The 23,553-nt window shown below is 53.0% G+C and overlaps 1 protein-coding gene across 5 annotated transcripts in view; it reads right to left on the bottom strand.

The window, feature by feature from the left end:
- Positions 1-426: 426 nt before the first annotated feature.
- Positions 427-23,553, bottom strand: part of PDE4B (phosphodiesterase 4B) — a 157,676-nt gene continuing 134,549 nt past the window's right edge. For 4 of the 5 annotated variants that reach the window (XM_066192994.1, XM_066192995.1, XM_066192997.1 and 1 more), the window contains 9 exons: positions 12,934-13,027; positions 9,317-9,495; positions 8,824-8,922; positions 8,530-8,694; positions 8,199-8,298; positions 7,382-7,536; positions 7,164-7,286; positions 5,489-5,671; positions 427-2,579 (listed from right to left, as the gene is read on the bottom strand). In XM_066192994.1, the coding sequence (XP_066049091.1) occupies positions 2,214-2,579; positions 5,489-5,671; positions 7,164-7,286; positions 7,382-7,536; positions 8,199-8,298; positions 8,530-8,694; positions 8,824-8,922; positions 9,317-9,495; positions 12,934-13,027 (1,464 nt within the window). In that variant the 3' untranslated portion in view covers positions 427-2,213. Of the gene's footprint in view, positions 2,580-5,488; positions 5,672-7,163; positions 7,287-7,381; positions 7,537-8,198; positions 8,299-8,529; positions 8,695-8,823; positions 8,923-9,316; positions 9,496-12,933; positions 13,028-13,775; positions 13,914-23,553 lie in introns of those variants that run through there. The other variant, XM_066192996.1, reaches the window with a different exon arrangement.

Below are 23,553 nucleotides of genomic sequence, written 5' to 3'. Positions count from 1 at the left end.
CCGTTGGAGGGTTTGGGGTTTTGGCTCCAGGAGGGTTCTGGGTCAGCTATGGGAGATCCTGGGGAATGGCCACAGGAGCGTTCTGGTTTTGGCTGTAGTAGGGTCCTGGGCTTTGGCCAAAGGAAGGTTCTGGATTTCAGCTGTGGGAAGTTCTGGATTTCAGCTCTGAGAGGTCTTGGGTTTTGGTTGTGGGAGGTTTCGGATTTTGGCCAAAGGGAGGTTCTGGATTTCAGCCAGCAGAGGGGTTTGTGTTTTGGCCACGTCAGGGTTCTGGGGTTTGGCCCCAGGAGGGTTTTGGGACTGGGCCATGGGATCGTTCTGGGATTGAGCCGTGCGAGGGTTCTGGGTTCGGAGGGTCCCATTTTCTCTCTGTGGTGACACAGCCCACGCTGCCTTGTTGACAGAATCCTCCCAGGAGCCACAGGCTGGGTCATGCTTTCATTTATTCACTTCATATAAAAATCTCTTAAGAATGCGTCTGAACACAATATAGAATACTATAACATACATAGTGTGAAACTTTGGGGAACAATAAAATAACCACCTGGAACAATGCAGTGTTCAACAGACAAACAAACCCATTGATCATGCACAACTGTGCTATTGTCATGAACTAATTAGTCACGAGTTGGACCAAAAAGCTTGAAACGTATTTTACAAACTGAGATTGACACCGCTCACGATGCCGGACAAGCTTTGTCAGAGGAAAGTTTCACAGCACAATTATTACATCAGTTCACATTATTTTTTTTTTTTATTCTTTTTTTTTTTTCTGGTTTTTGTCATAGAAATTCACATTGGGTTGTTCAGAAATTGGAACGTTGTGACATTGACAAGCCGGCCCGGGCGTGGGGAGGTCTTTGTTCGGTTCCCCCTCTCCGCGTTTCCCGGCAAATTCCCCAAATTTGGGATGCGGTGTCCCCTCCCCACGGGCGGCTGCCACCCGAATGCCCTTCCTGGGTTGTGTCTGTCTCTTCAGCTATGTTCAGGTTCTTGGACTTTTATGCAATACAAAAGGTTACAAGAAAAAAAAAAAAAAAAAGGCAACTCTTATTCCGAGTTTTCTACCCCATTAACATCGCCGCCGACGGGCGATGCTAATTCATATAAATTAATAACTTACAAAAACATTACAGTATGTACAGTAGGTAATAAATACACTGTTATAAACAGTAATGGAGGTGGTAGAGCTCGAGGCAGTGCAGGAGGAGGGGGAGGAGGATGGTGGACCTAAACCTAGGGAACGTGGACGAGAGGCCAGAGAAACACAAACATCCGAGCGTGCAAATTCCAGGGAGCTGCCGAGGGGGAAGGCGTGTCACACGCTGCCTTGCCACGCTTACTCAGGGGTGGACTGAGCTGTGCCAGGGGAAAAAAAAACCAACAAAAAAACCCAAAAAAACCCTGCCCTCTGTCCTGCTCACCACAAACCCAAACCCCGGGGAGGAAAACAATCCCGCTGTTCCCAGCGAGGGAACGGTGTGCGACGGCACCGAGTGACTCCCGACGGGTCACCGGGGAGGGGAGGCGGATTAAGAACACATCCAAGGTGCAGTAATGCAAAGCAGAGGGTTTCCCCTTCTGTTTTAGTCTGTCAAAGTGATTAACTGCAATAAAGTGACAGGTATTGCCCGTGAAAACAAACAAAAATAAACAAAGAAAAAAAAAAAAAACCAAAAGGAAGACTGCTTCTGGTAACAGGAAGAATCCAAAAAAAGCCGCCGTCAATTCCGAAACACCTCGTGTCGCTTTTGGACTACCAAGCTCCGTGCGTTGGATTAAGAGACTCTCGAAAAGACATGAAAGTGTTTACAAAGAAGGCACACAGGTCTGCAGACAGGTGGTCGGGTGGACAGGTCGGATATGAGTTATTGATCAGTAGTTTCTATCAGTCTAACCGGTATAAACTCCAAAACTAACGGTATAAAAAAAATCTCTCAGTTGCGTGTCAGCGCCGCCGCCGGCCCGACCCAAGCCAGCTCCGGGGCGAGGCGGCGCTCTGGGCTGACGAGGCTCGAACCACAACGCAAATCACCCGTGCATTTTCCTGAGCAATCGTTCCCTACCCCATCCGTAACCCTGACTCCAATCTCAAGCAGCTGGAGGATCTGTCCCCGCCGTGGCCGAGGCCTCGGCCCCGGCTGCAGAGGCGGTCGGAGGCCGCTGGCAAGCTCCGCCAAGTGTTTAAAAGCCACTCCCGCGGGGCCGGGCCATTATGTGTCCACAGGGGATGTGTCTTCTGTGACAATCTCGATGGTGGCCTCCCTCTGGGGCTCCTCCTCGCCCGGCTGGGCCACGCAGAGCGTCTCTGTATTGCTGAAGTAGCCGAGGCTCTCGGCGTCCTTCTCGGGCCCGTCCGAATCCTCCTCCTCCAGCGTCAGTTCGAACTGGAATTTCTCCATCAGGCCCTGGCAGTCCTGGCCCCGCTCCTCCAGAGGAGGGGACGGGCTCTGAGGTATCATGCTCTGGTACCAGTTCCTGTTGTCCTCCAGAGTGTCCAGGATGTCCTGGGCGTCGGGCTGCACCAGGTCAGCCCACGTCTCCCAGAGAGGGTGGACGATGTAGTCGATGAATCCCACCTGGAAAACAAAGGGACACACGCACTCAGGGCAAAGGAATAACCAGGGAGAGGTGGATGTCTGGAAAGTTCCCGTTAAATTCATTTTAACGAGCAAAATACCCAAACCAGCACGGCCTAATGCAGGCACAATTATCTGATCCGCAAAGCTGCACCCACATGCAGTGTTGGGCTGCGCTCGTGTCTTGTCCAAAATCAAACCTTGCAGGAAGTTTCACTAAAAGCAGGAGCCAGCAGGAAATTCAGGGGCCTGGGCTGATCCACCGGTGTGGGCAGCAGGAAAGGAAAGGGGAATTCTGCTCCTCTGCCCCTCCCAGGTGAGGCCCCACCTGCAGAGCTGCCCCAGCCCGGGGCTCCAACTGCAGCAGGACCTGGAGCTGCTGGAGAGATTCCAGAGGAATCCCCGGAGCTGCTGCAGGGCTGGAGCCCCTCTGGAGCCGGGCTGGGAGAGCTGGGGGCGCTCAGCTGGAGAGGAGAAGCTCCAGGGAGAGCTCCGAGCCCCTGGCAGGGCCTGAAGGGGCTCCAGGAGAGCTGCACAGGGACTGGGGACAAGGGATGGAGGGACAGCACAAGGAGGAATGACTAGGTGGATACTGGGATGGAATTGTCCCCTGCGAGGGTGCAGAATAGAACTCCCAGATTTGCTGTGGCTGCCCCTGGATCCCTGGAAGTGTCCCAGGCCAGGCTGGATGGGTTTGAACATCCTGGGATAGTGGAAGGCGTCCCTGCCATGGAGCTGGGACTGGATGGGGCTCTCAGCACTGACAGAGTCTGCTCCTCTCAGACAGAATTCCCAGGTGCCTGGAGACAAGGCTGCTGCCTTTTTGGCCTTATCCCAGAATTCCCGCACGACCGACAGCCGGGAACACCCCAGTGCTCCCAGGGGAGCAGCCTTCATGGCCTGAACCTCGAACCTCAGGCGCGGTTTTGGATTTTCCTGCGGGCTGCAGTTCGTGCCTGCTCCAAACCGTTCCCCTGATCCCCGTTCTCCTCCTGCCCTGCGGCAAAACTCCCCCAGATGAGCTTTCCTCGGGAAGAGGCCCCCGCTCATCCCGGGAATGCTGCCTGGAGTGACGTCCCAGCCGTGGAAAGAGCGAGGGCTGAGCCGCGCTGCCCCGTCAGCCCTTCCGCTGAGCTCAGCCCTGCCGCGATGCCGCCGCCGTGACTCAGGGAGGAACCGCGTCCAGGATGGAGCCGGGAACGGGGGATTGGAATTCTTCCCTCTTGGCAGGGCCTGCCCCAGCTCCAGGGCTTTGTGCGCAGCAGGGAAGTGGCTCGGCCAGGAGCCGGCCTTCGGTGTGCTCGAGGTGTTTGCTTTGGAAGTGGCTCCCGGCTCCCTCAGACACAACAGGATGTCAATAGCACCGTGAGGATCCCATTGGAAGGGGGTGAGGAGGAGGCTCCCGGCAAAAGAAAAAAAAAAAAAGAAAAAAAAAAAAAGGTGAAAAGTTCCTGTTGCACGGGGGGAAAAAAAAAAAAAAAAGTTTGGGATGGTCGGAAGCCAAAATGCTCCAGGGCTCCGCGGTACCAGCACCCGTTAATCGCTGTTGCTTTAAAACCATTGTTTCGGGTCGTTGTTCCTTTAAAATCGTTGTTTCGGGTCGTTGTTCCTTTAAAAACGTCCCAAATCACGGGATAATTGGCCCCAAGGCTCAGCACTGATCCTAAGATATCGAGAGGGCATCTGAAGCTTTGAAATATTTGCATCTTATTTTTTCCAATCCACTCCTTGTTTCCCTCCAGCACGGACACACACCGCTTCCCTTTCTCCTTTGCCATTCCACGATGGGCATTGTGTGCAATTCCTGTCTTTTCTGGACACCAAAAAACGTCATTTGGAAAACTCCAGCATGGACACGCCATCTCCCTTTCTCCTTTGCCATCCATGATGGACATTCTGTGCAATTCCTGTGGTTTTTTGCATGACAAAAAAGCCATTTGGAAGCTTCTGGGAAGCGCAGATGTGAAGCAAAGGATGAATCGGAGCTCACACGTGGAGCACATGGGCCAGCCTGGCTGAAGGATTCATTTCTTGTTAGGTTAAGAATTCCGACAGATTTTTCCAAGCAAATCACCACGCGGTTGAGTGAATAATTTTGAAAGCACTTGGCTGAGCCCAAGAGGACATTTGGAAATAATTATCGTCAATTTTGTTACTTATTCAAGCTGAAAAACCTCAGCGATGACTTGCCGGAGTCATTCAAAAACAACAACCAAGACAGCATTATATAAAGGCTGGAATCTGTTTGGACAAACATAAATTCCTGGTTTCATTCCAGATTATCCGGGCGAAATTTTATGGCCTGTGCTACACAGGTCAGAACAAAATCTGACCTTGAAACCATTTTTATGAATCAGAGCTAGGGATGAGCGAGTTCATCCTGACAAATAAAAGGAGAGGCAAATCCAGCTCCTTTCGAGTTTCGCAGGGACAGAAATGAACATTTTTCTGGGGTTCACCCTGCGCAGGGCAGCTCCAAAAAACCCCTAACCCCGCCGGACACGTGCGCTGCAGGCTTGTCCTGGATAACCAGCGCCAGGCAGAGTTTCGTAGGGCGCTGAGGCGGATCCCAACCCTGCAGATCAGTGGGGTCAGCACTGGGGTACAGCATCGCTGGGGTCAGGAGGGGCTGAGGGAGCAGAGCTGCCCTTCCCAGCCTGGGCAACAAAAGGACCCAACTCCCTCTGGAAACTGGGAGAGGAGCAGGGAATGAGGGGGATGGAGAGGAGCTGGAGGAGCCAGTGCAGCCTGAGAGAGCCGCAGGCAGAGCTGGATGTCAGGCGGGCTCAGAAGCCACGCTCTGAACCGCCGGCTCCTCTCCTGGCTGCGCCGCACGAGCTGCTGAATTCCATCTCTGCTGCGCAAAGCCAGGCGCAGGCAGCAAAGCTGCAGCTCAGGGCACCAATTACCTGGGATTTCTCCACGGAGGCCGTGTGTTTGTCACACATGGGGCTGATTTCCATGCCCCTCTCCCTCTCCTTGTCTCCCTGCTGGAAGAACTCCTCCATGATCCTGTCCGTCCACTGCCGGTACAGCTCCAGGGACTTGGTGGGGTTGCTCAGGTCTGCACAATGCACCATGTTCCGGAGAACCTGCAATTAAAGCCGCCAGGAAACTCATCAAATCAGCTGAAAAAAAAAAAAAAAAAGAAAAAAAAGAAAAAAAAAAAAAAAAGAGGAGGGCTCCGAGCCGGGTCTGCAGAACGTTGCAGCAAAAATTGTGATTATGAAACAGACCATAAAAAAACCCATCAGAAACGTTGCACTGGAGCACGGGAAAGAGCTGGAGCTGCTGGAGAGATTCCAGAGGAATCCAGGGAGCTGCTGCAGGTCTGGAGCCGGGCTGGGAGAGCTGGGGGCGCTCACCTGGAGAGGAGAAGCTCCAGGGAGAACTCCGAGCCCCTGGCAGGGCCTGAAGGGGCTCCAGGAGAGCTGCAGAGGGACTGGGGACAAGGGATGGAGGGACAGGACACAGGGAATGGCTTCAAACTGAAAAAGTGGAGATATGGGTAGAATTGAGAAGGAATTCTTGGCTGGGAGGGTGAGGAGGGGCTGGAATAGAATTCCCAGATTTGCTGTGGCTGCCCCTGGATCCCTGAAGTGTCCCAGGCCAGGCTGGACACTGGAGCTCGGGGCACCCTGGGACGGTGGGAGGTGTTGGGGTGGGATGGGCTGAATTTGAAGCCCCTCCCAAGCCAAACCAGTCTGGAATTCTGCGATTCCATCCCCGTGGATGAGCTCAGCTGCCCCAGCCCCAAAGCCAGACGTGCTCTCTGGTGCTCACACAGCTCCAGCCTCACACCTGGCGCAGCTGTGGAAGTGTCAGTGACATCACGCAGGTTTGTTTGTCTGTTTTGTCACCCAGCTGCTTCCCACCATTCAAAATCCACTTCCAAGCTCTCAGGGAAAGAGGTGAAATGCTCCCACTTTATGGAATGAGTAATATCCCTTCCACACACGCACGAAACCGGCCTGACTAAGTGGCCACGAGGATTTAAGCAGTGCCAGAGTGTTGGAAATAAAAATTTATAGAGTTTTCCCAGGAGCCTGTTCTTAAGGAGTTGGTCATCAAAGTGGAGAGCAGAGCAGGATGTATCTTGTCCTGCTCACTGCACAGCTCTGTTCCAACATTTCCCGGTCACTTCAGGGAAATCAAGGATTGAATTATTGAGGGAACAGGTTGTTCAGCAGGAATTCCAGCTCACTCTGGGCTGCTTCAGATAGGATGTTCCAAATGAAATTTTTGTTCCAATTTCGAAATTTTGAAAAGTGTTGTGACAGGAGAAACAAATGGGGGGAAGCAGCAAGGAAATTTAGGAGCCCTCAAAAATCAACCTCAGAACGCGCCACGTTTGCAGTTCCAAGTGTTAGGAAAAAAAAAAACCAAAAAACCCCTAATTCTGGTCACCTAAAAACTATGGGACCACCTTGGGCTTCCTTTTAGTGCAGGAGAAAATGTCTGCTGAGAATTCAGCTTCTCCAGATGATCAATTTCAAAGCCACGGTAAAAACGGGAGGGTGGCTTCTTCTTCCTGACCAAAATCCAGGGAATCCACCCCAAACCCAGGGAATTTGGCCGCCTCACCTGTATTCTGTCCGTGTAGTTGTCCAGAAGGAGAACTCCTGAACTGGTCACCTTCTTAGTTTCCACCATGGTCTTCAGATCAGCCAACAGACTCATGTGCTTGGACATATCAGTGGCCAACACCTTCCCAGAAAGGGGAAAAAAACCAGGATTTCAGGAGGGACAGCCACCAAAAATGCCCGTTTTTGGCGAAGAGGAGGAGGAGGGAGTGGCCATACCATGTCAATCACCATCTTCCTGAGGGTCTGGCGCTGCTTCTTGGTCAGGTTCTGGAAGATGTCACAGTGCTCCTCCTGGAGCAGTTTGAAGCCCACGGCCAGGTGATGGTTCTCCAGCACGGATTCGTCGTTGTACATCAGGGCCAGCTCGGAATCTGGGCAAGGAACACCAAATGTGGGATTTCCAAGAGCCAACAGGAGCTGGTCCTGGGCGCTGAGATGTTTTAATAGGGGAAAGTTTCCTTGGCTCTTCCCTGGACGGGGTTTGGAGCAGCCTGGTTTGGGGAAGGTGTCCCTGCCCACAGGACACTGGATGATTTTCGGGTTTTTGGGGTTTGTTTTTAGCTCCATGAGTGCCAGCCCCAGCACTCAACCAACCTTTGCTCAGACAAAATAATGCTCAGCTGACTCAGTTACAAATCATTAGCAACAGAATCCTGCAGAAACCCTTCCCAAAACACAACAACCGCCAGATTCTGGAACCCAGATCCACGCTCGGCCCGTGGCACAGCACAACACAAAGCCCAATATTTGGCTTTCAGTAGCAACAGGATTATTTATCTTATCTTAATGGTAAAGTTTGCACTCAGGGCTGGCAGAATAATTGTGTGTTAGCAAGTAGTAAATATTGACTTTACAAATTGTGCTACAATGGCTCCCTTTGTCGGGGATTGCATTTTAATTCCCGATTGATCCCAAAACGTCTCACTCCTTTCCTGCACCCGATTCTGAGAGGACAGCACAGCCTGGAAGTTGGTGGCGCGCAAAAAGCCCTCCCATCGGGTGAAATTGTGAGAGACTCGGAACAAAAACTCACTCGTGTTAATGAGGAATTGATTGGAGACCCCGGGGTGATCCACGTCGTGGATGGCGGCTGCGAAAATGGCAGCGAGGATTTCCAGGTCCGTGAAGACGGCCTAGGATGGAGCAACAGGAATCTGTCAGGGGCGGGGGGTTTACCTCCCAACGGCTGAGGGAAGCTGTCTGAGGGGAACAAATGGTGCTTTTCTGGGACAGGGAAGCCTCAGAAGGAAGGCGAAGCAGAGATTCCACGGGCTGAGATTTCCTAACGACGGCGAGAAGGGAGCGCCGGGAAGAGCCACCAGTGCCCACCCCGAGCCCAAAGCCGAGCCAAGCAGGGCACTCACATCCAGGGCAGGGGTGGAGAGCAGCACGTGGGTGGACTGGGCCACGTCAGCAGCGTGCAGGCTGTTGTGGTAGGCCACATCTGAGTGGTAGTGGTCCTCCAGGGTCATCATGTACGTCACGAACGTGTCCGACGAGATCTTGAAGGTTTTCAGCAGATCCCGCTCCTGGAGGGGGGGAGGTCAGAGCACAGACAACGCAGCTGAGTGTGGGATCAGGCAGCGGAGCGGAGGGGAACCGGACTTTAAATCAGGAATTAGAATCAGGCTGGAGTTCTGCACTCCAGGAATACACACCTGGAATATGGCGTACATGATGCAGGTGAGCGGGCGGTTGTGCGAGTACCTGGCCACGTTGAAGATGTTCAGGCCCCACTTGTTCAGGTCTTCCAGTTCCTTTTGGAGAGCACAAAAAAAAAAAAAAAGGAGAGAAGGGTTTGAAGGGCTTTCCCAGGCAATTCTGCATTTCCCAAAAGCTCACAAATATGCAAATTTAATGGTTATTGTAATGAGGTAAGTGCTGAACGTGTGAGCTTAATGAACACAGAGCAACTGTGAAGGGTTGATTTTGTGTTTCATAATTGCTCTCCTCAGCCCTCCTCACCTTTTTTTCTTTTCATTTTAGGGCTATTTTTCACATATTTTAAAATATAAAATACGCTCTTAAGGCTACCATTAATTACAGCATTCCTAATGGCCCTGTCATTTCAGGGATACTCATTCCAAAGGGGGGGAAAAAAATCCATTCCCGGCTTCCAGACTCTCCCAGGAGGGCAGGAATCGCTCCTACCTTGGCCAGGTGATCTTCCTTTTCTGTCTTCACGCCAAACCGTGAGATGCTGGTGTTGTTCAAGCTGGAGCTGTGCATTAATTTCTTCACCCCGCTGATCTGTGTCATGAGCTGCTGTTTCTTCTTCTTCTCCCTGTCCTTCTGGGTGGGAGAAGGGATCTCCACGTCGTTCTGCTTGTCTGGAACACAGCCGGGGGAAATGAGTCAGCACAGCCTGAGCTCCCAGCATGATCCCCCCAAAATCAGTCCCGGAGCTGCTGCCTCTGCTGCCCATCTCAAACCCAGGGGGTTCTGCCAGGGGTCTTCTCATTCTGGGATCCAAAAATATTTTAGAAAGCCAGTTACAAAAGCTCTGGTTGCTCCCTTGCAGCCACTGTGTGGTTTGGGGACACTGGACGCGTCCGGGAATGTTTCTCTGTGCGTGGATGTGGCACCTGGGGACATGGATTACTGCTGGGAATGGTTGGACCCCCTGATGTCCAACCTAAATAATTCTGTGATTTTCCATGCCTGAAAGGTTCTCCTCAGGGATAAATCCCCGTTAATTTTATTTCCCATTTTCAGGAAAATGTTCAAACAACACTTTTTTTTTTCTTTCCCCCTGAACAAGGTAAAACCACATCTGTTTTCCCTGCTCTTAAACACTCAACACTCTTGAAACCAGTAACAAATGGGTGTCACCGATTTATTAAAGACTTTGCCTTTACAAATATGTGTGGAATAACATCCAAAGCACAGGCCAAATCCCCATTGCCATTCTCAGGGATAATCACAGTTTTAGTGCACAGGACGAGGGTCCAAACTTGGCTGTGGAGAAGTGTTTAGTAAATAAATAAATCTTAACCCCCTCCGTGTTATTTACTGCCCTACAGCTGATTTATTACAGCGCACATCCAGTGGCTCGTTACTTCCACCCAAACCATTTCTCATGGATTTTCCCACAGCCTCTGCACACCTTGAGCACCTCCAGAGGGACGAGGCTTCCAGGCAGGAGTCACTTTAAGCCTGGCCTTAATGAAACCCCTCTGAAATCCCAAGCAGCAGCGCTGCAATTAGGAGAGGAGTCATTCTTCACGGCGCAGCCTGGCTGACATCAGTGGGTGTTCCCTGGATTTTGCCGAACCGCTGGAGGACTTTCCTCTCCATAATCTCCTTAGCGGTGACTAAGGCAGCATCAAATGCCCGTTGTGGAGCAGAAATCCCCGGTTTGATGCATCAGTGTCCCCACGGGGGTGGCAGTGGCCTGGCCCAGCCCTGGGGACGCGCGTGTGACCCGCGGGCAGCGGGATTGTCCCTGTGACGTGGCGTGAGACCGGTGCTGCTCATCTCCCACCTTCCCATGCTGGGAATTGCTGGGAATGCAGGGCTGGACCCTCTGCTCCTTCTTGGAGCCTTCCCAGCTCGTTTAGTCACAGAGTTACAGGAGAAGTTGGGATGGGAGGGAGTTTAAGGATGGCCTGGTTCCATCCCCAGCTGTGGGGGACCTTCCAGTGTCCCAGGGTGCTCCAAGCTGGCCTTGGACACTGCCAGGGGTGTTGGGCACCCTGTGCCAGGGCCTGCCCACCCTCCCAGCCAGGAATTCCTGCCCAGTCTCCCACCCAGCCCTGCCCTCTGGCAGTGGGATCCATGCCCTGCGTCCTGTCCCTCCTTGCCCTGATGAACGCAAAAGGCTGGATGGGCTCACACGATCTGGGTTTAACATCTCTGAGTTATCCCCAGCTCTGGAGACAAATGAGTGTCCTGCCCACACGTTTCTGTTTGTTTGTTTGTTTGTCCAACCTCCTCACTTGCACACTTCTGGTATTTTGGGTGTTCATTTAATTTACTTAAATTTCAGGGGAGGAAAGAACTAATTCATAAAACCCGTAGCAGCACGACTTCCTGAAACAACCGATGATCTTTCCGAAATCTTCCTTTTTTTTTTTTATTTTTTTATTTTTTTTATTTTAAGATGAGCAATCAGGCTGCAATCTGGCCCAGTCTGGAGAGCCTGGCCCCCTCAGCAGTGCCAGGCCCTGGGGGGCTGTCCCTGTCACTGTCACCAGGCACGAGAGGAGCAGCCGGGTGGGAATGAACTGAGCATTGTCCAGCCCTGCCCAGGGAAACGGAGCTGCCTGAGCGTGGGGAACAGCAGGAATTCAGCCATGGAGCTGCTGGGATGAGTCCACGGAGCCCCTCTGGAGCTGGGCTGGGAGAGCTGGGGGCGCTCACCTGGAGAGGAGAAGCTCCAGGGAGAGCTCCGAGCCCCTGGCAGGGCCTGAAGGGGCTCCAGGAGAGCTGCAGAGGGACTGGGGACAAGGGATGGAGGGACAGGACACAGGGAATGGCTGTAAGCTGAAAGTGGGGAGATTTAGATGGGATATTGGGAAGGAATTCCTGGCTGGGAGGGTGGGGAGGCCCTGGAATAGAATTCCCAGATTTGCTGTGGCTGCCCCTGGATCCCTGGCAGTGCCCAAGGCCAGGCTGGACACTGGGGCTTGGAGCAGCCTGGGACAGTGGGAGCTGTCCCTGCTGTGGCAGGGGTGGCACTGAATGATCCTTGTGGTCCATCCCAACCCAAACCACTCTGGAATTCTGTGAATAAAACAACCCCAGCAGCAGCTCTGGCTCGTCAGCCCCTGCTGGGATTCAGGCTCCATTAACCTGAGTGTTTGTGGAGTTTATTTTTGGTGGCCACACTGGCAATTCCTGCTCCACACCCACATGGCTTCTGGGAAGAGCCAAATCCCTGGATTAGCCCCCTTGTGCATCCCAATCCAGTCCCATTCCCTGCTTGAATTCATGCTCTGGCTTCAGCTAATAAAATCAGTGCATTCCCACACAGCAGCTCCAAACTTCCATGGATTATTATGAATGCCGTCGAGTGTCCTAAATGCAGGCAGCAGTTCCTGCTGCAGCTGGATATGGGAATCACTTTAAAATCCTTGATGGGGAATAATTGTGTGCCACACAGGGAACGCATCCCAGGCCGTTCCAACCCCAGGGCACGAATCCCCAGCGCCCACAGACACTCAGGCTCCAGGGCTGTTGGATTCAGGGATGTCTATAAATACGAGATCCCTCATTTTAGATGCAAACGGTCCCAAATCCTGAAGCTGCTTTCCAGAGAAAATCCCGTTTCTTCCTAACAAACGTCGGCACAGAGGGTTCATTCGTGCCCACGGAGCTGTGAGCTCCGACAGGATGAATGAAAGGCAAAATATCCCCTTTATTCTCTGGCTGCTGGTGCAAAATGAGCAGATCCGCACGGAGCAACGAATAAAATCCCGGGGATGATTTGGTCTGAGCCTCAAAGGGAGGAGGATGCAGCTGAACGAGGCAGCGGTTGCAGCCAGCTCCGTGTGACTTTGTCCTTTCCATAAGGTCACCACAAAAACCCCAGCGTTGCATAAGGCGGCCGCCAGCAGCCCCGAGGAATCCTCCCAAAAAAACATCCCAGGGCTCGGGAAAAGGAATTCCTCAGTGGGTACGCTCACCCCCAGGCCCGCAGCCATTTGAAAGGTAAAACCCGAAGAGGAAAGCTGTGAATGGGGGAGATCAGGCTTCCCTGAGCCAAAAAAAAAAAAAAAAAAAAAAAAAAAAGGGCAAAACCTCAAAGCCGGGGATGCATTCCTTACCCAGGAAAGTGTTGGAAATGTACTCGGACACTTGGTTGCCGGAGCGGCTCATCTCGGACAGGTGTGTGAGCTCCCGGTTCAGCATCCTCTTGAACTGCCAGGGGGAGAGCACAGAGAAACGGCAATTTTTTAATGGAGTCCTTTCCCAAATCCCACACACTGTTAGCACGGGAGGCTCCCCCGGCACGCAGGATCCCGGGGATGGAGCCGGCGACAGATGGTTTCGTTTCCATCCTGCTCGGCATCACCGTGACTGGATTTTTCTTTCTCAGCCCACGGAATTAATTTCCCCTAAAGATGCTCATTAATTGTTACCGTCACAAACGAGGAGGGAACGGTGCAGATAAATCTCTCTGAGAGCTCGGGGTTTTATCTCAGGTTGAGGTTCCCCATCCCTGACGCTTCTTTTGTTCTGCATTTTCTGAATTTGCTCCGTTTTGTGTTAAGCAAACTGTAATTAAACTGCATCTCTAGAGGAGAAATACGCCCTAAATCTGAAGCTCGTACAGCAAAATGTGGGATTCGGGCATTATTCCCTTAGATATTCATGCTGGGATCCTTCAGATCTGAAGGATGTGCTGATTTTATAATCCAGCGTTTTCACTGCTGCATCATTTCATCCTGCAACACCGAATTCCACCCTCCCCCCCCCCCAAAAAATATGACATCCATGGACTCTGCATGCACACTGCACACATGATTAGCCAAAACACACAGAAATCAGCATTTTTAAAAGCATATTTTCCTCACAGAAGCTTTCTCCGAGCAACACAGCACCATTAAAAAAAATAATCAGCCATTAATAACTCGGTAATTAATAACCCTTCAGGAATGAAACCCACCTTGATGTAACCCCAAGACACAGACAACAAATAGTTGGCTTCAGGCATTTTGGAAAGCTCCTCGCAAGCCAGTACAAATCCTCCCGGAGAAATCGCCGCTCCGACCGGCCACGGGAGCCTTTCCCAATCCCCAAAAAATCAGCGTTCATCCGAGGCAGAGATCCCGCAAAAACCCGGCGGATGTTAATCCCAGCCTAAAGCCAGGCTGGCAGCGCATCCTCCCTAAGCCGAGGCTGCCCGTGGGTGGATGCGGGAGCGAGGGCTGAGATCCGGGAATGCACAAAGGATCGGGAATCGATCCGCGCGGAGCCGGCTGCGCGCCCGGCAGCGCCGGGGAATTTGGGATCGTGCTGCTCGCTCAGCTCCTGAAGGGGGTCCCCGCTCCACGGGAGCCCGGCTCAGCTGAGCTGCGAAATGATGCTGATGTTGCCGGCTCCGCCAACACAGCCATGTTTTATGGGGAAATTAAAATGGAGGAAGCTCCTGGAATATTTAAATAAGGGCAAAGGAGGCGGCAGGCTCCTCTCCGTTCCCTGCTTTGCTTTAATCCTAGTCCTTACAGGGATTTTTCAAAATATTCCCGGCTGGGGTTTTTTTTGTAATTTTCACGTTTGCAGCGTGGTCAGGGCTTTTTTTCCTCCTCCGTGGGAAAAGGGCAAAACGCAGCAACGCAGCAAAATGTCCCTGTACAAGCTGAAATATCCTTCGGATGAGAGGTATAAAACAACCCAATCCCCTTAAATCTGCGACTGCAATTCATAAATTCATGCATTCATTCTTCAAAGAATGCATCCGTAATGTCCCTGCCCAAGGCAGGGGGTGGAACTGAGCTTCAAGGTCCTTCCCAAGCCCAGCCATTCCGTGATTCACAACCCAAATTTCAATATTTAATCAGTTCTGCCGCTCTTGTTTCAAACCAAATCCCTGGGTGAGGAAGCCGGAGCTGTCCTTGACACGGAATCCAAAGAAAATCCCCTTTTGCCGTGCTCCCAGCACGGGATCACTGGGATGTGCAGCTCTCCCGCTGCTCAGGACGTCCTTGGTGATCGTGCTGGGAACGCGGCGCATGCCAGGGGCCAGAATTCCCAAAATAAAAGGGCCATCTTTGCTGTGAACGCCTCTGGTGTCTCCAGCTGCCTTCCCAGCCTCTCCCGGGATGATGGCACGAGGCCGCCCCACGTGCTGGGGGACACGTGAGGCGTGGGCACAGCCCAAAATCCCCGTCCCTGCTCCCCTCTGACAGCCCAGGCTGGACAGGGAACGGCTCCAGAACGTCCAGATGGGATCCCAGCTCAACCTTTGGCCACGTGGAGCAAAGGAAGTTGTGACCCATCTTCTCCTTCAATTCAAGGTCAGCAGAGGTGCGAGCTGGTGGCAGCTCCCTCTCACCTGTGCAGCCCAGAGGTGACCTGCTGGGACAATGCCACCTCTGTCCCTGCTGTCCCCTCCCACAGCAGCCTGCCAGGGTCACAGAAACAGGGAATGCTGGAATGGTTTGGGTTGGAAAGAACCTCAAAGCCCATCCCATTCCACCCTGCCATGGCAGAGACACCTTCCACTGTCCCAGGCTGCTCCAAGCCCTGTCCAGCCTGGCCTTGGGCACTGCCAGGGATCCAGGGGCAGCCACAGCTGCTCTGGGAATTCTATTCCAGGGCCTCCCCACCCTGCCAGCCAGGAATTCCTGCCCAACATCCCGTCCAATCCTACTCTCACCGTCACACAGTGAGACCTCACATTCCAGGTGAGTCAGGCAGCCTAAATCCTGTCTTATGGGATCCAGGAAGGACTGGGATGTGAAGGTTGGGATAAGGACAGGATTGGGATGTGAAGGTTGGCATCCAGGGGATATGAACAGGATTGGGATGTGAAGGTTGGCATCCCAGGGGATACAGGAAGGATTGGGATGTGAAGGTTGGCACCCCAGCGGATATGAACAGGATTGGGATGTGAAGTTTGGCATCCCATGGGATAAGGACAGGATTGGGATGTGAAGGATTCTGGCTCCCACAGCTCCGGGCCATGGATTTTGCCCCCCCAGGGTCTCCACTCCCCCTCCTGCCAACCACGAGGGACAAAGCCCCTTTTGGAAGCACCAAGCAAACCCTCGGGGGAAGGAGCCGGAGGGGCGGAAGGCGGGGCAGAGCCGGCAGGGGAGGACAGCCCTGAGCCCGTGTCCCCTCCCGGTGACGGCCCCGCAGCGGTGAGCCGCAGCAGCCGGGACACCTCCGCCGAGCACGTGCCGCAGCATTCCCTGCATCCCGGCCTTTATCCACCGTGAGCGCACGATGGCACAAGCCGCCTTTCATCGGCCGGGCTTTCCTCACAACGGCCCCTTTCACACCGCAGATCACCGGGTGCCGCGGGACAAACTGCCCATAAAAAAACCTCTTTAAAAGCCCAAGGGGCGGCCGCTGCCTTTCCACACAGGCACACGGCAATTAAGTGGCCGCCACAAGGTCACCCGAGGAAAAAAAATAAAAATCCTCGGGATTCTCGTGTCCCAATCTGGAAGCAGGAATCTGCCCCCCCTCCCCAGGGCTTTAAGCTCCCTCGCTTTTCCAGCCCCTTTAATCAGCAGCCTTTTAGAAACACGGGCAGCCCAATGGCAGCGCTGCTGAAAGGGCTGTGAGGCTCACACCCACAGCTCCGAGTTTCCCGGAGCGGTGGGGATTCCCACAGGGTTGGCGAAGTTTATTGGGATTTGTCATCCCAGCGATGCTGGCACCTAAGCAGGGTTTACTTTATCACGCATCCCCCTTTTCAAAAACACCGAGGCATCCCGGATGTTCCACCGCTCCTGGCGGGTTTTTTGGGATTTTTTTCCTTGATGTCAGGATGCTCTGGAGCGGCGCTGCTTCCCGGGAATTGCTCTGCGGGGAGCAAGCAGGCTGCTGCCTCCGCAGGGATCAATGGCTTATGTCGTGTGCAATCCCGCCCCGCTCCTCGTGGCAATCCCGACCTTCAATCCACGCCACGGCGACGGGGAAAACAAACAGATTGCGCCGAGTGAGGAGAAAATTCCAACTGGAGCAAACCCAGGGATTGGGGCTTTGGGGAGCGCCGCCTGCAATTACGGTAACGCCCGGCGGCCACGCGGGTAATTACGGTAATGCCCATCTGCGGCACGGGGCCCCGCGCTGCTGTTTTCATTAATTTTCGTAATTAATGATCATCCCCGCGCCTTTTCCAAAGGAAATTAGCACCGATAAGCTCGCCAAGAGGTGGGAATTAGGAGAGTGTGGATGAGGAGGGGATGCTCACCCCAAATCCGGGGGGGGGGGGGGGGTTCCCTTAGAAAGAAGAAAATCAGGAAATGGCCTCAGTGTTCTCTTCACCCCAAATTCCGAGCACAGGACCGTGCGATGAACCCCTTTAACTGACGGGAGGAGTGCAGATGACACGAGGAGGATGGAGCCCAGGTGCCGTTTTCCATACCCAAAGGCGCAGCCAACATTCCCAGCGAGACTGGAGGCATCTGGAGCCTCATGTGAGGAACAGCCCCAGCGTGGTGTGCAGCTTTCCTCTTCTGCCTGCTCTGAAGCGACTGCACAGCTCATCTGCACCAAATTAAGCCTCCCAGAATTGAATCGTTCTTGGGTTACCAGCAGTGACCCTACTCCGTCCATCCTCTGCTCCGGGGAATCACATTCCAGCTCCTTTCTGGGTGGGAATCTCCTTGATTGCCGGGGGGAAAGTTCTCTCCCAGCTCCCCTCCTGCTGCCCACACCGAGCCCTCGCTGCTCAGGCCTTCTCCCCACCTTGATTCCTTCGCTGAGCTCTGCTTCCAGACAGGAAAATCCTCGGAGAGGGGCCCTGGGAGGGTGGGGACGTTGGCACCGAGGGCATGGCAGCTCCTGGAGCCACTTGGCAGCTGCCCTGTCACCCCATCCTGACCAAATGTGCTTCGTTTTTATGCAGAGGAGGAAAATTTGGCCTAATTTATGATCGAATTTGACAGATTTTGGAGCCCAACCGTGTCCAGGGTGATCTCACCACGACCTAAAGGGGCTCCAGGAGAGATGGAGAGGGACTGGAGACAAGGGATGGAGGCACAGGACACAGGGAATGGTGTTAAACTGATAAAAGGCCAGGGGTAGATGGGATGTTGGGCAGGAATTGTTCCCTGGGAGGGTGAGGAGGGGCTGGGCTGGAATTCCCAGGGCAGCCGTGGCTGCCCCTGGATCCCTGGCAGTGCCCAAGGCCAGGCTGGACACTGGGGCTTGGAGCAGCCTGGGATGGTTGGCATAAGAGGAGCTTTGAGATCCCTCCCAACCCAAACTAATCTGGGATGCCACGACACGACCCCGATGGGGATTGGGATAACCTCCCCCGATGATTTCGTGTGGAAATTCCCACTTTTCTGGCTCTTTATGGGAAGAACAACTCCGTTCCTCTCCCGAGGAGAGCCACGAAGGAGCAACCACAGCCCTCGGCCTTTCCAGTCTCACACTGACTGCAGAGAGGGATCCTGCTGTTATTCCTGCTCCCTCTGGAGTTCGGAGAGCTCTTCCTGGCGCATCACAGGGAGAATAAAGACGGGAGCAGGGTTCTGGAAACCCTTTGAAGTGGATGCAGCCCAGCTGGGGCTCCCCGAGGCCAGGAGCCCTTATGCAAAGAGGCAGCTCAGAGTCATCAGCAGGAGCTGAGGGCGATTCGGAGATAAAAGAGCAGCTCCGAGCTCTGGGGCAGGCCTGCAGAGAAGGATCCTACGCCACACTTTGATGGAGGAATCTCGCTGCGCATCTCCCGTGTTTGTAAACCCTGTTCCCGACCCACCCTTCTGACGCAGGGCTCCCATCCCGCCCCCGGCTCTCCTCGAAATCCCCAGAACAAAAAAGGATTTGTGGGCCCGGAGTTACTTTCGCTGAGGCGGCCGCGCTGAATCCTCCTCGCTTAATTACCCGGGTAATTAGCGCAGGTCCAGAGGCGCAATTAAAGCCTCGGTGGGACAGTATGGAGCATTTTTTTTTTCCTTGGGATTTGCGGCTCTGGGAGCTGGGGAGAGCCGCCCCTCACCTGCGCGAGTGGAGTGCTGTCGGAAATGAGTTACACACAGGAGGGAAATTACTCATCGGAGCCATCGGGCTCAGACAGGGAGTGTGGAATGCTTTTGTCTGGGATGGGGATGGATGCGACACTCTACTCCAGGTTAAAAACAACAACAACAACAAAAAGGATTAATGTCACCCCACTGAAGGAATATTTGTTATGCCCAACCCTCTCTCTTCCTGACGTCTCATCCCGGCCTTGCACCGAAACAAACTCCTGGATTTTGGAATTGCGGAGCGTTCCTTCGAAAGTTTGGGAGTCAAGAATTAAAGTTCCTGGATCTGGAGCGGCAGTAACCCCGCTGCTTATCTGTGTTTTCCTGCTGTTACATCACTGGCAGACAGGACCGTGGCAAGCAAACTTGCAGCTGCCCTTGTTACTTCATAATTCCCATCGATTTTCCTTCCCAGGTACTCCATGGAGGATGATGGGAGGTGCATTTAATGCTTAAAAAAACAAACAAACAACCAATCCAAGAACCACGAGCCTGTTTCACACTAAGCAGCACTACAGGAGAAAGTTTTCAGCCATATTTCAGTGCCTGGAGTGAAGTGGGATTGGTTGCCGTCAACTATCAGTCATTTAAAAAAAAATCAAATTTCTTTTGCAGCTCTTTCTAGTTCTTATTTCCTAAAACAATATCGCGTTTAATGCGCTAGAAACTCTTTTTTAATGAGATACAAAGTGCTGTTTGTTTTTTTGGGGGTTGTTTTTTGTTGGTTTTTTTTTTTTTTTCTTCTTGTTTTCCCTTCAGCTGATTTTGGAAAAGCCAAAAGTAAACACAGGCTTATGAAATCTCCAATTTCACATCAAAGCAACCTTGATTTATAGAGATGTTCAAAGGAAGACTTTAAAGGAGCAACATCATGACCAACTTGTTGGCCTGATGTTATTAGAATAATTTAGAAATCCACAATGTAAATGTTGATAAATAAATAGCAGGTTGCCATAAATCAGCATGCGGCTGCTCATGAAAGCGAGAACATCTATCTGATGTAGACAGAACAATATTCAGATTTTCCTCCCTCCCTCCCCCCGTGAAGTTTAGCATTTCTGAGAGCAGCAGAACCTCCCTTGGGTGGGACGGGTTTTACGCAACACGGGGCTTTTAAAAAGCGATGAATTGGAAGCTGGAGCCGAGTGTTCGCAGCACTGGGGCATTTCCAGCTCATTTCCAGCCAAATGAACTCGAAATATGCAAATTGCTCCGAATGCCGGAAAGGAAAATCTCCCTGCAGGAGCCTGCCCGAGGAAAGCGCCGGGGATTCGTGCGGCTCCGCAGCGAGACCGGATTGCTCCATTCCCGAGAATTCCGGGTGTTACTCAGCGCCCAGGGAGGAAAATCCCCCTCGGCCGCCGCGGGCAAGGGCTCCGGTCACGGGGAAAGCAGCGCTGTGATTCCCTGAAAATCCGTGTGTCATGCGTGGGCAAGGCGTGCCCGCCCGGGATGGGGCTGGACCTGGAGAAATCCCCGAGTGCCCTGCGGGGCTGGGTCTGCTCCGCCTGCTCCTGTGGGGCCTGGATCGCAGTCCTGGGCTGTCCAACATCACTGGCCCTGATTCCAGGGAGTGGAGTGTCAAACACCACTGCCCCTGGATCCCAGTCCATGGATCCCAATCCTGGAATATCCAACACCACCACTGCCCCTGGATCCCAATCCATGGATCGCAGTCCTGGGCTGTCCAACATCACTGCCCCTGATTCCAGGGCGTGGAGCGTCCAACACCACTGCCCCTGATTCCAGGGAGTGGAGTGTCCAACACCACTGTCCCTGGATCCCAATCCATGGATCCCAATCCTGGAGTATCCCACACCACTGCCCCTGATTCCAGTATCCAACACCACTGCCCCTGGACCCCAATCCATGGATCCCAGTCCTGGGCTGTCCAACACCACTGCACATGGATTCCAGGGAGTGGGGTGTCCAACACCACTGCCCCTGATTACAGTATCCAACACCACTGCCCCTGGATCCCAATCCTGGAATATCCAACACCACTGCCCCTGGATCCCAATCCATGGATCCCAGTCCTGGAGTATCCAACAACACTGTCCCTGATTTCAGTATCCAACACCACTGCCTGTGGATCCCAGTCCTGGAGTATCCAACACCCCTGCCCCTGGTTCCCAATCCTGGAATATCCAACACCACCACTGCCCCTGGATCCCAATCCATGGATCCCAGTCCTGGAGTATCCAACAACACTGTCCCTGATTTCAGTATCCAACACCACTGCCTGTGGATCCCAGTCCTGGAGTATCCAACACCACTGCCCCTGGATCCCAATCCATGGATCCCAATCCTGGAATATGCAACACTGGTGCCCCTGGATCCCAATCCATGGATCCCAATCCTGGAGTATCCAACACCACTGTCCCTGATTTCAGTATCCAACACCACTGCCTGTGGATCCCAGTCCTGGAACATCCAACACCACTGCCCCTGATTCCAGTACCCAATACCCCTGCCCCTGGTTCCCAATCCTGGAATATCCAACACCACCACTGCCCCTGGATCCCAATCCATGGATCCCAGTCCTGGGATACCCAACACCACTGCCCCTGGATCCCAGTCTCAGTATTCCAATGCCACTGCCCATGGATCCCTGCCTCCAACACCGAATCCTTGGGTTGGGTTTCCATTTGTCTGGATGGATGAGAAATACCAGGACTTCCAGAGTTTAGGATTGGGGTGGAAGGGAGCTCAAAAACCATCTCATTCCAACATCCCAGGCTGCTCCAAGCCCTGCCCAGCCTGGCCTTGGACAGTTATTTCTGGCTGTGTGACGGGACAAAGGATGGATTTTTGATCTCCTCGGGTGGGAAAAGCCCAGCGGGGAGATTTGGCCCCCTCTGAAGCTTTGGCGTCCTTTGGAGGAAGCTCTGGTTGGTTTCTGCTCCATCCAAAACGCTTTTCCAATATCCAGAACTGACCTCTCCTACTCAATTCCTTTTGGCAGCTACACCTGGAGTCTAACAGCTCATCTGGTTGGGTTTTGTATGGATTTCCTCTCTCTCCCCCCCACTGAAAGGTGCATTCTCTAACACAAATTGCACTGCTGGGAGGAAGAACCACACAAAAGGCACATCCCAGGCCAGGGATGACTCCCCAGAGCAGCTCCCAGAGCAGCATGGCCAGTGTCCACCCCAATTTCTCACCCCAGAGCTGCTTTTATTCTGCCCTCTGAGGAGAGGCGAGCAAACAAAAGCAGAAACAGGCCCAAACGCTCGTCCTGCAATGTCATTTGGAGAATTTTACCGGCTGGAGGAACGCTGGATGTGTTGAGAGCAAAAAGGACGCCGAGGAAGGGGGAGCTGCTGAGAGGCAGCAGCACAAAACTGCAAAACCTCGTTTGCAGCTCATTTGTTGACACGGAGCTGATTAAAGAAAGCCCTGACAACATCTGCGGGCCCCGAGAGCAGAGAGTGCTGCAGGAGCTGCAGATCTCGGCCCCAAATCTTGTGTCAGTCACACCCTTGCAAACCACAGCCTCGGTGCCAGAGGAAGCCGAGCCACTGCCGTCAGGAGAGCCCACAAACCCCAGAGCCTCCCCTGTGCTCACAGAGCCGTCCCTGCTTCTCCGGGGAGCCAGGACATGCCGGGAATCTGGGCTGGAATAACCTGGATTAGATCCTCAATCAGGAAAAAAAAAACCAAACAAAAACCACCCCCCAAAATAACAACTAAACGGAGCATTCGTCATTTAACAAGAGAGCAATGCAATTAAAGGCGGGATTTTGTTAATCGTATGAAGCGGCAATTTAAATCTAATTTCAATTTGAATCAAGCTCCGCAGTCATCATTTAGGCAAATCCAGCTGGGGTTTTACCTGAGTAGGAGAACAGGCTTTGGAAAATTCAAATAACTTTGTGCCCTGAGAAGACTTTTCCAAGATGCCCGTGTTGGGGGGAAAAAAAAATCTGGCAACTTTGAATCAACAGAAGTTTGTTTTCTTCAGAAAACACGGGATAAAGAGGGAATCCTGGGAAGAGGGCAGTGAAAATCCAGGGAAGAAGTTGGTGTGGCTCAGCACCCCCCCCCAAAAACGTGGCAGCTGGTGGTGCCAAAATGAAAATGAGCCTAATGCAAGCATCAAACCCATAGAGAAGGCACTAATTAATGGAGATAAAATGAAATGAAAACTCCTTCTCACACAGAGATAGGCAAATGCTCCTCAGAATCCTCCCGCTGCCGTTGGCCCAGCTGTGCTCAGCCAGCAGCAAGGTGAGGCACTTCTGGTTTGTTCGCTTTAAGCCGGGCTTTAATCGGGGGAACCTCTCCCTCTCAGAGCTCCGAGGGTGAATCTCCAGGCCAAACCATCTCCACACCTTGTCCTGCCTTCGATAACTCTACGTCTCCTCAATTCATTTCACACCATGCAAATATTTGGCTCAGCCCCAGTGGAACGCGACCGGGGAACGAACGAGGGGTTTGGAGTCAGGCTGTCCTCAAAATCACTCCAGAGCGGGAGGAGGATTAGGACTGCCCTGAAATCCTGCTCAGCTCCTTCAGCCCAGGTGATGCTGCTCCTCTGGGATGTCACCAGTTATCCCACACTCCAGAGAGGTCCCTGCTCCCCGCGTTTAGTCACTCTCCAGTGCTGCCCTAGGCTCATGATTCATTTTGAACCTGCCTTTGAGCTATTATTTATTTAAGCCCCACCCTGACGTGTTATAACGTAAAAGTCTGAGAATGCAGAACTTTTAAAAGCCCATCACATCCCAGGAG

Source organism: Chamaea fasciata, unplaced genomic scaffold (assembly GCF_029207755.1).
Source record: "Chamaea fasciata isolate MVZ Bird 193981 ecotype frontalis unplaced genomic scaffold, bChaFas1.0.hap1 SCAF_10, whole genome shotgun sequence".
Classification (NCBI taxonomy): domain Eukaryota; kingdom Metazoa; phylum Chordata; class Aves; order Passeriformes; family Sylviidae; genus Chamaea; species Chamaea fasciata.
This window is presented reverse-complemented; position numbering and strand designations above follow the sequence as displayed.